The sequence below is a fragment of the Ranitomeya variabilis genome, chromosome 6, assembly GCF_051348905.1.
Source record: "Ranitomeya variabilis isolate aRanVar5 chromosome 6, aRanVar5.hap1, whole genome shotgun sequence".
Taxonomy (NCBI): Eukaryota; Metazoa; Chordata; class Amphibia; order Anura; family Dendrobatidae; genus Ranitomeya; species Ranitomeya variabilis.
The window spans coordinates 313,302,216-313,317,236 of record NC_135237.1 but is presented as its reverse complement, the minus strand read 5'-3'; the positions used below and the strand labels follow the sequence as shown (position 1 = coordinate 313,317,236).

The window sequence follows — 15,021 nt, the reverse complement described above, 5'->3', positions numbered from 1 at the left end:
GCGAACACCTAGGAAGCTACTTAGTTACGCCCCTTCCAGGGAAGTTTGGTCTGTGGTCCAGTGGGGCCACACCCCCGCACGCCCGCACCAACCAGTCTCGGCGCGAGCGTGACAACATACAGTAGTGCTCAAAACTTTACATACCCCGGCAGAATTTTTGCTTTCGTGGCCTTTTTTCAGAGAATATGAATGATAACACCAAAACTTTTCCTCCACTCATGGTTAGTGGTTGGGTGAAGCCATTTATTGTCAGACTACTGTGTTTTCTCTTTTTAAAGCAACAATTCTGCCGGGGTATGTATATTTTTGAGCACAACTGTAATTCTCCGTCCCTTGTATATTTCCTTAAGGCCTGCAAGTATCTCCAGTGACTGCCAAGACATTGTAAAATGCCAAACGCGGTTAATCTTGAATAATTTTAAAACCAATGCATTAAGGCAGAAAAGTAATTTTTCATTTCCAACTTGAGAGATGAAATACATTTATCTTGTCAAGTCTACAAAATGCTAGACACGTGAGGGAGCGTGCACCAGATTCTGTCTGCTGTCTCACACAAGGCTAAGTACTAATCAAATTAACCTATTCTCTGCCTCAAGTATCCCGGGTACTTGTATGAATAGCTAATGTACATTTACTGCTAATCCATTGATTACGGTTGGACTTCGGCACTTAAAACTGAAATGAGAGAAAAATGTGTGATGATGAAATGTTCCAGTGCGTGCTCTATAAAGAACCACACGCACTCTCCAAATATCACAACTCTGCTTACTATAGCTGAAGAATTCTTTAAAGGGGTTGGCAGGGCAGCATAAAAGCTTGCCCAGGGGTCTGAATGTATAGCAAATAATACCCCCACCCACCATCAACCAACTGGATCCAGCACAGACCACTCCATTCAGGGAGTGGAAACATCTCGCTTCAAGCCAGTCAATGGACTGTTATGGCCTGTGATCGCCTACAGCAAGGAGATGACAGGAGCAGCGAGCCATCTAATTAGGCCGGTGTCACACTAGCTAGTTTTAAGGACGTATTAGAGGTGCAAAAAATACGGATTGCACACGGTACAATGATTCTCTATGGCCCAGCTCCTATCTGCCGTATTTTACGCAGCCGTATTTTACAGTCTTGTACGACCGAAGAAAATCGCAGCATGCTGCGTTTGTCAGCGTATTGCGCAAAAAAGTCAATGGGGGCGAGAAAAATATGGATTACACACGGACCAGCAGTGTGACTTGCGAGACATAAGCAGCGGTGTTCTATAGAAAAGTCGGCAAGGTCTGCTAAGCAAAGGGTAGCACAAAGGAACTTGCCCAAAAGTTTGTGCATAAAAGTTAAATGAACAGAAAAATGTCAACCAATGAGTCCTCCATACAATAGCAAGGTGACATTAACCCTTCATTACCCCATATCCCACCGCTACACGGGAGTGGGAAGAGAGGCTAAGTGCCAGAATAGGCGCATCTTACAGATGTGCCTTTTCTGGGGTGGCTGGGGGAAGATGTTTTTAGCCAGGGGGGGCAGTAACCATGGACCCTCTCTAGGCTATTAATATCTGCCCTCAGTCACTGGCTTTCCTACTCTGGCGGAGAAAATTGTACGGGAACCCACGCCAGTTTTTTCCGCGATTTAACCCTTTAATTTAATAGCTAGAGCCCCCAAATTTGACACCGTCACTTTTTACATTAGTAAAGAGGAATATGTAATAAAAGAAGGGATATGAGATGGTTTACTGTATGTAAACCATGTCTCATATCCTGTCGGGTTTTGGAAGGAGATGGCAAAAGCCAGCAATTGAATTACCGGCTTTTAAGCTATCTAGCCCTGTATTAAATAAATATATATATATATACCGTACATATGTTTTCATGAATATATGAGCCTATGGTTCCATTGTATGTCCGTTTTGCAGGCCGGTGAGAAAATCTCGCTGTACGGATTACATACGGAGGTTTACATGCTATACGGATCACTGTTTTGGGAACATTTCTGTGTATTACGCATGTAAAATACGGACTGTATTTCCCTACGCTGAGTGTGACGCCGGCCTTAGTTTTCCTGATGATGTGCTGTTAAATCATCTGACCACTGCAGCTAATAACAAAAAAATTAATTATAAAATATTAAAAAAAAAGAGAATAAATACAACAAAACTAAGAAAAAAGTGAGACTGCAAATAAAGGCAAAAATTATTTAAATATGAGAACAAAAAAGGTTTGTTTGTTTTTTTGTTTTGTTTTTTTTTACGTCTGTTAAAAGCGTATGTACAATAAAACCTGAAAGGAAAAAGTCCTGAGCTGGCTAATAATAATCTTTATTTTTATGTAGCGCTAACATATTCCTCAGCGCTTTACACACATTATCATTGCTGTCCCCGATGGGGCTCACAATCTAAATTCCCTATCAGTATGTCTTTGGAATGTGGGAGGATACCGGAGAACCCGGAGGAAACCCACGCAAACACGGGGAGAACATACAAACTCCCATCCATGGTGGGATTTGAACCCAGGACCCCAGCGCTGCAGTGCTAACCACTGAGCCACCGGCTAACTCTAGAGCCTCATATATGAGCCTGTTAGTTCGTCAGTAGACCTGCGATCTGTACATGGCCCGTAATATATACGTATTTGACTTTCTTATTAATAGTAAATGTCAAGTACCGTAATTTATTTTCTAGAATATTTTGTTTCTAACACCTTCATGGTATCCGCGTGAAGCCAATGCCATGTACACACAGCAGCCCAATTTATCACAATTATTTCTATTGTCCTGATAGAATTGGTATAGTAAGTTAATCGCTGTTTAGGTTGGCATTTTGTCTTCTGTTTTCGAAATCTTGAACTGCTGTTAAAACGATGTGAAAATCTCAGGGAAAAGTTTTGGCGAAAAAAACTTTATAATTCCTGCATTGAATAATAGGTTTAAATTATTAAATTTTTTAGTCTCCAAGTATTCCTGTGACCTCCCTAGAATCCTCTAGCCACCTGCAGAATTCTGCACTATGCCAAGTCCTTTACGTAATATTGTATTATTAATGGAATCCAGCTGGTGAAAACGTATTAAATACCCCATGAAAGACATGAGCCAGCAACACTTGATTCAGGTTATATAGTGCTTCAGAAAATGGCACAGTACATGCTTATCCCTGACTAAATGTCACGTAGGATACTCATCTTTGGGATCGCCTGATACATAGCGGATGTTTAAAATGGAAATTGACATAATAATGAAAGCAATGAGCTGAGTGTTTCTTCAAGGGAATCTGTCATCAGAATTTTACTAGTTATTCTGAGAGGATCATAATGTAGAGGCAGACATCCTGATTCCAGTGATGTATCACTTATTGAGCTGCTTGCTTTAGTTTAGAGAAAATTGTTTTATCAGCAGGAGATTATCAGTAGATGACTACTTTGCCTGCTGCCATGTAGTCCGACCACGCCCCCACCACTGATTGGCAGATATCTGCCTATAGATGGTGTACAGAGCTGTCAGTGGTCTGGGCGGGGTTATACAGAGCTGAGCATTGAGAACTGGAAAATCTACAGCACAGAAAACCGTTTATCCAAACTGCAGCACTCCTCAATATAAATAATACATAGCTGGAATCAGGGTCACTGCCCCTCAGCTTGCTCCTCTCAGATGGAGACATTCTCTGTAAAGGGTGAGATCCTTCTTCCGCCATGCTACGTCCTGACTTATTGTGTATTTGACATTGCTAAAGCTGGGCACACTCAATCCAATGTACAATGTGTCTTGTGAATTACCCATAAATGGGGACCGAAAATGTACCAAAGTGATTCCCATGCAGTGGCACTAACGTCAGCGGGTACAGTATGGAGGAAAAAGGTTGGGGAAGCACAAGTTTTTGAAAAGCCCTCTTATTTTTAATTAGTAAGGTCAAACTAAGCTAAATAATAAATCTATACAGTGACGAGAAATTGGACCTCAGCAATCATCCATTTCTCACCTACAGATGATGGGTGTCGGGTATGGATAGAGGGACGACCCCTTTACCACAGATTCCCATGGCTTTATATGACCTCATCAGAGGCAGGCCAGGGGTTGCTATGTAGTGCAATTGTCAGACGCATCTCTAGCTTTCTGGACGATCTGCCGTGAACGCTCAGACTTTGATTTGTCATGACAAGCTCACCCCCGCGCTCTGTAAGCTGTGGTGCAACATTCACCGTATGGGATGCAAATGTATTGCTAAAATGCAAATATTTCACAATAACACAAGTAACATTTTTAACAGCTTTTCTTCAAATGAAAAATGAAGCTAGAATGCTTATAATAACATATAGCAAGTGAGAAGAGTTCTGGGCAGATCCAGCTGCAGGCGATAAGGAAAGTGCCTTGTACATGGGGGAGAGCTCCTTTATTCCATATTTACCATTCATTCCAATATTACAAGAAAGCACTGCTGTAGGAGGCTCCGAGCAGGCAGCATCGACGGGTATGGAAAGTATGCACAGAATATGCAACCTTTCCATCGGTGTTCTTCATGTAAACGGTGACTTCTGCGTTGGAGACATTGAGTACAGTAAATGTTATTCAATGTTTACTTTTTTCCGATATCATTTCTGTTATACAGATGTTTAATATTGTAAATAGAGTTGGCGGGTTATAGATCATTTGTAACTTTAGGCCAAGGGTATTTTTCCCTGTAAATTACTTATTTGAGCAATGCTAACGTTAGTTTCATGGTTCTGATTTTTGTTTTTCCATCACGATTCAATGGCTTATTTTTTCTGATTTTACTTTTTAATAGTATAACAATAGTATAATGTATTTTCTTACAATGAAAGGTGACCTTCGGGGACATTGTAACTTTATTACTTTATTATTCTGCATAACTAGTTTCCCTTGTAAATAGGGCTGCCATAGGAAAGCAGATGAAGCTAAAACTTGGCTATTTGTCATCATGTAAAGGGAAAAGATCAGCAGATTCATCGCCACCACATACAGTACATTATAGGAAGTATGACACCTGCAGTGTCAGACTTCTACCATTGTGGAAAAAGCAATGACCTTCTCCCAATTGTTTCTTAACATTGGAGCTTTACCATAAAGTTTGTTCCCAATAGATTGTTTTTATCTGGACAAACATCATAATAGTGCCACTGTTTAGGCTTTTACTCCATTTATCTACCATATTCAGTTGTCTTTAAATTTCTGAAAAGTCAGAAATATATAATTCAAAGACCTCTTTATCTAAAGGGGAAAAATCTGCTGCTTTCAGAGCAGCCACATCCCATGACCTCCAAAAAAGCCACCATTAGATTGATGAGTCAGGTAGACCAGGAACCTTGGATTTGGAACATAAATTCTGGATCTTCAAATTTAAGTTAAATGGGTATTCCCATCTCCAAGATCCTAGCCCAATAAATAGTAGATGTAATAATAATATTCGCAAATACCTCCAATTAGAAATGTAGCATAATTCTTCTAATTGGGTATGTTGCTTACCCCATGGGCAGGGCATTGCAGTAGCTTAGGTATCCATGGTTATGACCACTCATATAGTGACAATTAGCTGTTAGTGGTCGTCATCATGGATACCTAAGCTATTGCAATACCCTGCACATGGTGTAAGCAACATAGTGAATCAGAAGAACTATACTACATTTCTATTTATATGTGTTTGCTAATATTATTATTACACCTACTACATATTGTTATATGACCTCGGACATAGGAATACCTTTTTAAATGTATAAATCTTAGAAGCATTTCATAACACTGAAAATGGATACTTTACTATTGTCTTATAGAGTTTTGCAGCCTTCCTTTTTTTCAAATGTAGCCCACCTTTTCAAAAACGGAGGCACGAGGAGTTAATTGGACTTTTCCCCATTTTATGATAAAACACCAAAAGTTGCAAAACTTACAAAGTGTTTTTCGCCAGTTTTATGCTATAAACATTTTGATCAGTTGACCCCATAGTCTACATATAAGCTGTAGAAATAAATTGATAGAAAATATTTAAATAGGAGTGGACGGAGTGGAAAGTGTCAAAGAGACGTTTAGGGTTATTGGACAGTGAGGTGATGAGGGTGTTGAAATAGGTTTGTTTGGAGAGGTGAATGCCAGAGTTGTATGTTTTTAGCATGAACTTATAATGGATGAAATCTTCGGGTAGATTAGATTTTCTCCACAGACGTTCGGCGCACCTGGAGCACCGCTGCAGGAAACGTGTTTGCAGCGTGTGCCACGGTTGTCGCCGTCTGTGCTGAGTTGTTCTATGTACAGGAGGTGCACCTTCATCCAGGGCACTTTGCAGGGTTTCATTGTAATGCTTCAGAGCAGAATCAGGACATGAGATAGAGGAGATTGGGGCCAATGAGGACTGCAAGTTCTTCATAAGTTTCTGGATGTTAATGGCCTGTATGTTTCTATAAGTGTGGAAAGTGGGGGTGACCTGAGCGGGATGGCAGTTCTTGATAGAGAATGAAAGAAGGTTGTGGTCAGAGAGTGGGAGAGGGGAGTTTGTGAAATCATCCACTGAGCAAAGATGGGAGAAGACCAAGTCGAGGGAGTTTCCATCTTCATGTGTTGGAGAGTTAGTATGCTGCGAGAGGCCGAAAGAGGAGGTTAGAGATAAAAGGTGAGAAGCAGATGGGGAGAGGGGAGAAGCAATGGGGATGGTGAAATCACCCATGATGAGGGAGGGGGTGTTACAGGAGAGAAAGTGTGGAAGCCAGGTGGCAAAGTGATCCAGGAACTGATGAGAGGGGCCGGGAGGATGATACACCACCGCCACTCGCATGGAGAAGGGGATGTAGAGTCTGAGAGCATGGACTTCAAAGGAAGGGAAGACAAGTGAGGGTACTTGGGGGATAACTTGGAAGGTACATTTTGGTGAAAGGAGCAGACCAACACCTCCAACTGCTCTGTTGTCCGATCTTGGTGTATGTGTAAAGTGTAGTCCACCTTATGAAAGAGCAGCAGCGGCGGTGGTGTCTGACTGCTGGATCCAGGTTTCAGTAAGAGCCAGGAGATTAAGAGAATTAGAAAGGAAGAAGTCGTGGATGAAAGGGAGTTTATTACACACAGAGCGAGAATTCCAAAGGGCACAATTGAAAGAGACAGAAGGCATGCAGGGAATATTAATAAGGTTAGAGGGGTTTCTGAGTGTAGCAGTTGGGAGGTTTGACTGGCTATAACATGGAGGGCCGGGGTTGGGAGAGATGTCTCTAGCGACTAGGAGAAGGAGGATAGAAAGAGTGAGCAGATGGTTAAGTGATTTGTGAGAGCGTCTCTTGTGTTGGATGGTGGGACTGAATGGATCTGCGCTGTTAAGCAATGTGAACAGAGCATGAGTGCTATACATAGGAGAGGCAAGGACAGATGGGCCGATATGGATGGAGTGTAAAGAGTTTATGCAAGGGCGGTGAATGTGAGTGAATGCAGCAGCCAGGATATAGATTATACAAATACATATGGTGAGTATTTGTTCTGGTCCAAATGAACAGGGAATAGATTTAGATTGTCTTACCTGTCTCCTGCCCTGTCTAACTGCCATGTTATAACCGCCAGCACATAGAAAAAGTACTTTGAATAAATGTACACGAATAATAGTGCAGGAATGCACAAATGCATCCCCAAAGTATGTCTACATTTATTCAAGGCTAGCTCTTAGATGTCTTTTTTTTTTTTTTTTTCCTCTCATTAGCAATCAATCTAACTCAGTTGAGACAGCAGGACACAATAAATGTAGTGAACAGATAAACAAATGTCCAGGTCTACATGGATCATAAACCACTTTGAAACAGTTATGTGATCTCTCTGCATGAGGACAAGCAGAAGTGAGTTAAATATCTATAAACAAAAACAATTGCTTACTAAGATGGCTAACAAATCTAGAAACATGCAGAATTCAATGCCGAAGATAGAATGACTCAGATACCATTCAGACTGCTTGCTGTCAAGGACTGGAGCAATAGACATGCAGGGTATTTCAGTTCAGAGAATGAATGATAAGTTGTGAAGATTTTTAAGTTTTTAACCTGGAAATTAAGCACGTTATGGATTACTACAAGTGTGCAAGATCAGAACCACCATCTGCACATTAGTACATGAGTGCATCACCAGAACAATTGTCAGTACATGAATGCAGCATCAAAACCTAGGTCAACACATAAATGCAGCATCAGAACCACCTTCAGTACATGAATACGGCATCAGACCCGATGTCAGCATATGAATGCGGCACCAGAACCACTGTCCGTGCATGAATGCTGTGCCAGAACCAATGTCCGTACATGAATGCAGTTCCAGGACCACTGTCCGTGCATGAATGCAGTGCCAGAACCACTGTCCGTACATGAATGCAGTGCCAGGATCACTGTCCGTGCACGAATGTAGCGCCAGAACCGCTGTCCGTGCATGAATGTAGTGCCAGAACCACTGTCCGTGCATGAATGCAGTTCCAGGACCACTGTCCGTGCATGAATGCAGTGCCAGAACCACTGTCCGTACATGAATGCAGTGCCAGGATCACTGTCCATGCACGAATGTAGCGCCAGAACCGCTGTCCGTGCATGAATGTAGTGCCAGAACCACTGTCCGTGCATGAATGCAGTTCCAGGACCGCTGTCCGTGTATGAATGCGGCGCCAAAGCCACTGTCAGTACATGAATGTGGCACCAGAAACACCGTCAGTACATGAATGCTGCGGCAGGACGACCATCAATATATGCAGCACCAAGATTAGTACAGCGATAAATTGCAATGTGCCAGTGTGTCCTTAACCATGGTAAGGAGGGAGTTGTCTTCAGTCTGTAAACCACACAGGAGCCACAGAACAGATGAGACATAGTCCATATCACAAATAAACCTTTACATCCAGGTACTAAAGCTCATCTCTGCAGAATTCACTTCCCAACAAGGTGCCATTTAAAAAAAAAAAAAAAAAAAAAGTACAATTTTACTGCCCCAGAGATAAAATATCTCCTCTCCTATGCTGCGCCCCTAAATATATGATTGCCCCTCAGTGTGCTTCTGCACAAAGTAACCCCCACACTGCCTCTCCAAAATATCACCTCTAAAGGCTCCTTTCCAAATCGCCCACACAATGCCTCTCTACATAATGTCCCCGCACGCCCCCTTTCACATTCTGCAAATTGTTCCGTAATGTCCTCCATTGCCCTATATTGCGTCCGCACAGTAACACCAACCCTTCCCTCCCACTGGCCCCCTCATTTGAAATGAAAGCACAATTCCACATTTTGTCTTCAGTTCAAATTTATTTAGAAATTCCCCAAATTCTTGCATTGCTGTAGATCAAAATTTTGGGTGATTTGCTTTACACAAATTCAGTAAAATGGTGATTGTCTGCCATTTTGACCAGTCCTACATGACGGGGGGGAAAAAGCATAAATATATATTTTTTAAATTAGTCACTTCTGCCCTGAATTTTTTAGCCTCGCAGCCTCTCTCCAGTCCATACTCTTTTTCTGGGCGTCCCTTTTCTTCACCGTGTCCCAACATCTTTGTCCTCTGCACACTGACTAGGTCTAAAAATGTCTAAACGTCACCTTCAGAAGTTGGGAGTGGTATCATGACTGGACATGTGACTTGAGTATATGTATTTGTCGCTTTTTCTACTTGCATGTATTATGCCCCATGGTGTGTAGAGACCTCCGAGCATAACAAAGAACATTCGATTTTCCGCCAATAAATTTGATGCAAATCGACTTTCCTGGCCAAAGTCGTACAGATCGGCTCAGTCTCATTTCAACAGATTTGCTCATCACTACAGTTAGATGGCATATCTGGGACTTTCCTTATTTTTTGCCATAGGGCTAAGATCTTACAGGCAGGTAGTTGCGAACTACCTCCTTTTCCCACCATGCGTCGATATCTGCTGGCTCTTGGGGTTACAGCCCGCTTCCACGGCTTACGTTGACCTCACGTCCACAAAGCAGCTTTATCTTTTCTGCTCTACTCTGTTGATGGGGCATCTCTGCTTTCTGCTTCACAACTGTGGGGAGCTGGCTATTAACCACCATGATGTTGGCAGTGATGCCCTGTCGATAGAGCAGAAGAGGAAAAGCTTCTCTGATGACGTTAGGTCAAATGAAGCAACAGAGGCCCGAGAAGGCACCGAGCCGGCAGAGATCGGTGCCGGACAGAATAGGCACTTAGCATTTACCTGCCGGTGTATCTAAACCTCATAACAAAATATAAGCAAAGTCCCAGATAACCAAATGGTACAAAATGTTATTGCGGTGTTCAGTTGACCTAAAATAACATACTATCCTTTAAGTAGGTCTGCATGTTTGTATTACTGATATCTGGGTCCTATTTAATTTGCATTGCAAAAGAGAAAAACAAAACAGTAGAACGCTAAGATGTTTCCTAATTAAAGAAAATCACTTATAATAAGACAATTATGAACTTGAAAAAGAACAAAAATATTCTGGCGACTAAGCCTGCATGTGAAGAGTGTCCTGAAATAGTGCGAGGGTCCTTGGTGTAGGCGAAAGCTGGATTGCCAGCTGCTGCGAGAGGCACGGATCCATGCTGCTGGAGGAACATCAATTTGGGCCACGTTGAATATTTATTTGAGAAATAGCTGCAGCCTAGAGTTTTAATAGTTTATAATACTGTAGACCTGAGACTCGCTCCCCCTCTGTACATGAAACCGAAGATCAAAGTAAAGCCCCTGACTGTTTTACCTTGTATATTAGGCTCTGCGAGCTAAGTCTGGGCGGCATTGCTGAGTTTATTTTTACAAACACCTCCAATCTGCCAAACCAGCATAATTTCCTAACTGCTGCAGAGAAGTCATTAGCGCTCCCCAACTAGCTGCTCCATACTTTGTTGACAGGCTCCTGACTCCACATGCTCATGAATTCAGTATACTGTATATTTTCTGTCTCTCCATCTCCGCACTTTCTCAGTATATGTAAATGTCTGTATAATGCCTTCATGTTCTACTAAACATGAGTGTGGAAGGAGCCGCAGTCTCGCCCATCCACGTAGGTGCAAGCCTTGCATTTTCTATTTTTTTTTTCTCAGTTTTTGGTCATATTTTGGGTTTTTAAAGGGTGTTGGAATCATTTTATAATCTCATTATACATAATTTTCCTAGTTTGTCAGCCAAGATGTCCTTTAAAAAAAGAAGTGAATATGACCTAAAAACTGACACAATAATGGCCTTTACCGACCGCACAGCATTGATGACACCTAAGTGAATTGTGTTAAATGTCATTCATCTGATTATATTGTACATTTTTTTCCCATTTAAAAAGGATCTTCAGCTTGTAAAAAAAAAAAGAAAATTCTGCAAGTGCCTCCAGAGCAGCAGTGCTGGGTTATCTGGTTAACCCGAGATGCCACAAGTTATTTTCTTGTTCGTTTATTACTGTTGGTGACAAGTTCCTATGATTTTCCCTTATTTTTTACAGCTGGCCATGACACATCCGAGTCACCATTTGAATTTTGGGATGAACCCTGATCACGCCCGAAATTCTCTTTCTAACTGTGGAATTAGGCAGCCAAAATATGGAGATCGAAAAGTTCACTACATGCACATGCGGAAAAAGGGTGAGTGCATATGTATTTTAATATAGTGTTTACATTCTGTTTATTAGGTTTATATATAATAGGAATGTTTGTTTGAAATCCTTTTTTGCATAGAGGCTCAGAAGCACATTGACCACTTCATGGCCAAGCATTCACCCCTTCTCCTGGTCGTACACTTTTTCAGGTTTTTTCATATATAAAGATCCAAGAGCTAATTCGGATATTCAAATAACCTTTAGAACAATAATCATCAAGCACAATGTAATATTGTGGCCGAGAGCAGGAAAATATCTCTCTCCCAGAGTAGACTATCAATATAGATGCAAAAAGCAGACAACTCCCAGAAATATTGCAAACAAAAAAGTGGAGTAGATATAATGTCCCACAAATCATAATAAAATAGAAAACATTTATTAAATAATCACATACAGATGCAGACACAATGTCTAGCAAATGCTATAATGTTAACACAAGAGGAGAATATGGAGGAGACATGAAGGTAAGCCAGGGAATGGGTGGAGACAGTCTGTACCCAAAGGGAGCAAGCCCAGATCAGTAACCTTTATATGCAGCTTTCCATATCACAGAAAGTTAGTAGAAGAAAGTAAAGAGGAACAATGTCCAATACCAAATACCAATGCTGCACTAAATCACTCCTGCTTACCCATGATCAGTGGTAGCTCCCGCACCTTGCCCAGCAGCCCCTTGACACGCGTTTCGCGTTGCAGCTTTTAAGGCACTTGGAGATCGAGGCACTGGAGGAGTAGGCGTTTATTAAACACCTGCGCACATAGTTAAAGGTTATAGACATCTCTGATATGAAAAGAAAAAAAATATTTAAATATATATACACTCCCTGACAGAAGTTGTCGCTTATAATAATAACAATAATAATAATTCTATTTATATAGCGCCAACATATTCCGCAGCGCTTTACAAATTATAGAGGGGACTTGTACAGACAATAGACATTCCTGCATAACAAAAATCACAGTTCAAAATAGATACCAAGAGGAGTGAGGGCCCTGCTCGCAAGCTTACAAACTATGAGGAAAAAGGGGAGACACAAGAGGTGAATGAACAATTGATTTGTTCAGACCAGCCATAGTGTAAGCATCGAGTGTTCGTGTAAAGCTGCATGAACCAGTTAACAGCCTAAGTATGTAACAGTACAGACACAGAGGGCTATTAACTGCATAAATTGTATGAGAACATGATGTGAGGAACCTGATTTTGGTTTAACTTATATGAATGGGCCACACAGGGATAGTTAGGTTAATGCGTGGAGGCAGTAGGCCAGTCTGAACAAATGTGTTTTCAGGGCACGTTTAAAACTGTGGGGTTTGGGGATTAATCGTATTAACCTGGGTAGTGCATTCCAAAGAATTGGCGAAGCACATGAAAAGTCTTGGAGACGGGAGTGGGAGGTTCTGATTATTGAGGATGCTAACCTCAGGTCATTAGCAGAGCGGAGAGCACGGGTAGGGTGGTAGGCTGAGACCAGGGAGGAGATGTAGGGTGGTGCCGAGCCATGGAGCGCTTTGTGAATGAGGGTAATAGTTTTGTACTGGATTCTGGAGTGGATGGGTAACCAGTGTAATGACTGGCACAGGGTAGAGGCATCGGTGTAACGGTTGGTGAGGAATATAATCCTGGCAGCCGCATTCAGGACAGATTGGAGCAGGGAGAGTTTGGAAAGAGGGAGGCCGTTTAGGAGAGAGTTACAATTGTCCAGACGAGAATGAATGAGTGAAACAGTAATAGTTTTTACAGAGTCGAAAGTAAGAAAAGGGCGAATTCTAGAAATCTTTTTGAGTTGCAGATAAGAAGAGCGAGCCAATGATCGGATGTGGGGGGTGAAGGAACGCTCGGAATCAAATATGACCCCAAGGCAGCGGGCATGTTGCTTGGGAGTAATGGTGGAACCACACACGGAGATGGCAATGTCAGGGAAAGATAGGCTAGTAGAGGGAGAGAACACGAGGAGTTCAGTTTTCGACAGGTTCAGTTTCAGATAGAAGGGAGGACATGATGTTAAGGTACCGTTACACTAAACGACTTACCAACGATCACGACCAGCGATACGACCTGGCCGTGATCGTTGGTAAGTCGTTGTGTGGTCGCTGGGGAGTTGTCACACAGACAGCTCTCTCCAGCGACCAACGATCAGGGGAACGACTTCGGCATCGTTGAAACTGTCTTCAACGATGCCGAAGTCCCCCTGCAGCACCCGGGTAACCGGGGTAAACATCGGGTTACTAAGTGCAGGGCCGCGCTTAGTAACCCGATATTTACCCTGGTTACCATTGTAAAAGTAAAAAAAAAGAAAAACAGTACATACTCACATTCTGATGTCTGTCATGTCCCCCGGCGTCCACAGGGTTAAAACTGCTTTCGGCAGGAGCGCTGGTGATGCACGCGCTGCTGCCGAGAGCTTCCCTGCACTGAATGTGTCAGCGCCGGCCGTAAAGCAGAGCACAGCGGTGACGTCACCGCTGTGCTCTGCTTTACGGCCGGCGCTGACACAGTCAACCCTGTGGACGCCGGGGGACGTTACAGACATCAGAATGTGAGTATGTACAGTTTTTTTTTTGTTTTTTTTTTAACTTTTACAATGGTAACCAGGGTAAATATCGGATTACTAAGCGCGGCCCTGCACTTAGTAACCCGATATTTACCCTGGTTACAAGTGAACACATCGCTGGATCGGCGTCACACACGCCGATCCAGTGATGACAGCGGGTGATCAGCGACCAAAAAATGGTCCTGATCATTCCCATCGACCAACGATCTCCCAGCAGAGGCCTGATCGTTGGTCGCTGTCACACATAACGAGATCGTTAGCGGGATCGTTGCTTACGTCACCAAAAGCGTGACGTTGCAACGATATCGTTAACGATATCGTTGTGTGTGACTCAGCCTTAACTCTGCCCCAGAGACAGCGGTAAGACAATCACTGGTGTTTTCTAAAAAGGCAGGCGTGAGATCAGGAGAAGTGTATAATTGGGTGTCATCCGCATAGAGATGGTACTGGAAACCAAATCTACTGATTGTTTGTCCAATAGGGACAGTATACAAAGAGAAGAGGAGGGGGCCTAGGACTGATCCTTGAGGAAGCCCAACAGTAAGGGGAAGGCAAGAGAAGGAGTAACCAGCAAAAGATACAGTGAAGGAGCGATCAGAGAGATTGGAGGAGAACCTGGAGAGAACGGTGTCCTTGAGGCCGATGGAGCGGAGCATAGTGAGGAGGAGCTGATGATCCACAGTATCGAATGCTGCGGAGAGATCCAAAAGAATTAGCATGGAGTAGTGACCATTAGATTTAGCTGTTAGTAGATCATTAGAGACTTTAGTGAGGGCAGTTTCAGTAGATTGTAAAGAGCGGAAACCAGATTAAAGAGGGTCGAGAAGAGAGTTATCTGAGAGATAGCGGGTAAGACGGGAGGGGACCAGGCGTTCGAGGAGTTTAGAGATGAAGGGAAGATTAGAGAC

General features: G+C 42.6%; 1 protein-coding gene across 3 annotated transcripts in view; it reads left to right on the top strand.

Moving 5' to 3' along the window:
- DROSHA (drosha ribonuclease III) overlaps nucleotides 1–15,021 on the top strand; it is a 276,733-nt gene that overhangs the window by 156,156 nt on the left and 105,556 nt on the right. For all 3 annotated transcript variants that reach the window (XM_077269726.1, XM_077269724.1, XM_077269725.1), the window contains exon 18: nucleotides 11,412–11,550. In XM_077269726.1, coding sequence (XP_077125841.1) covers nucleotides 11,412–11,550 — 139 coding nt within the window. The remainder of the gene's footprint in view (nucleotides 1–11,411; nucleotides 11,551–15,021) is intronic.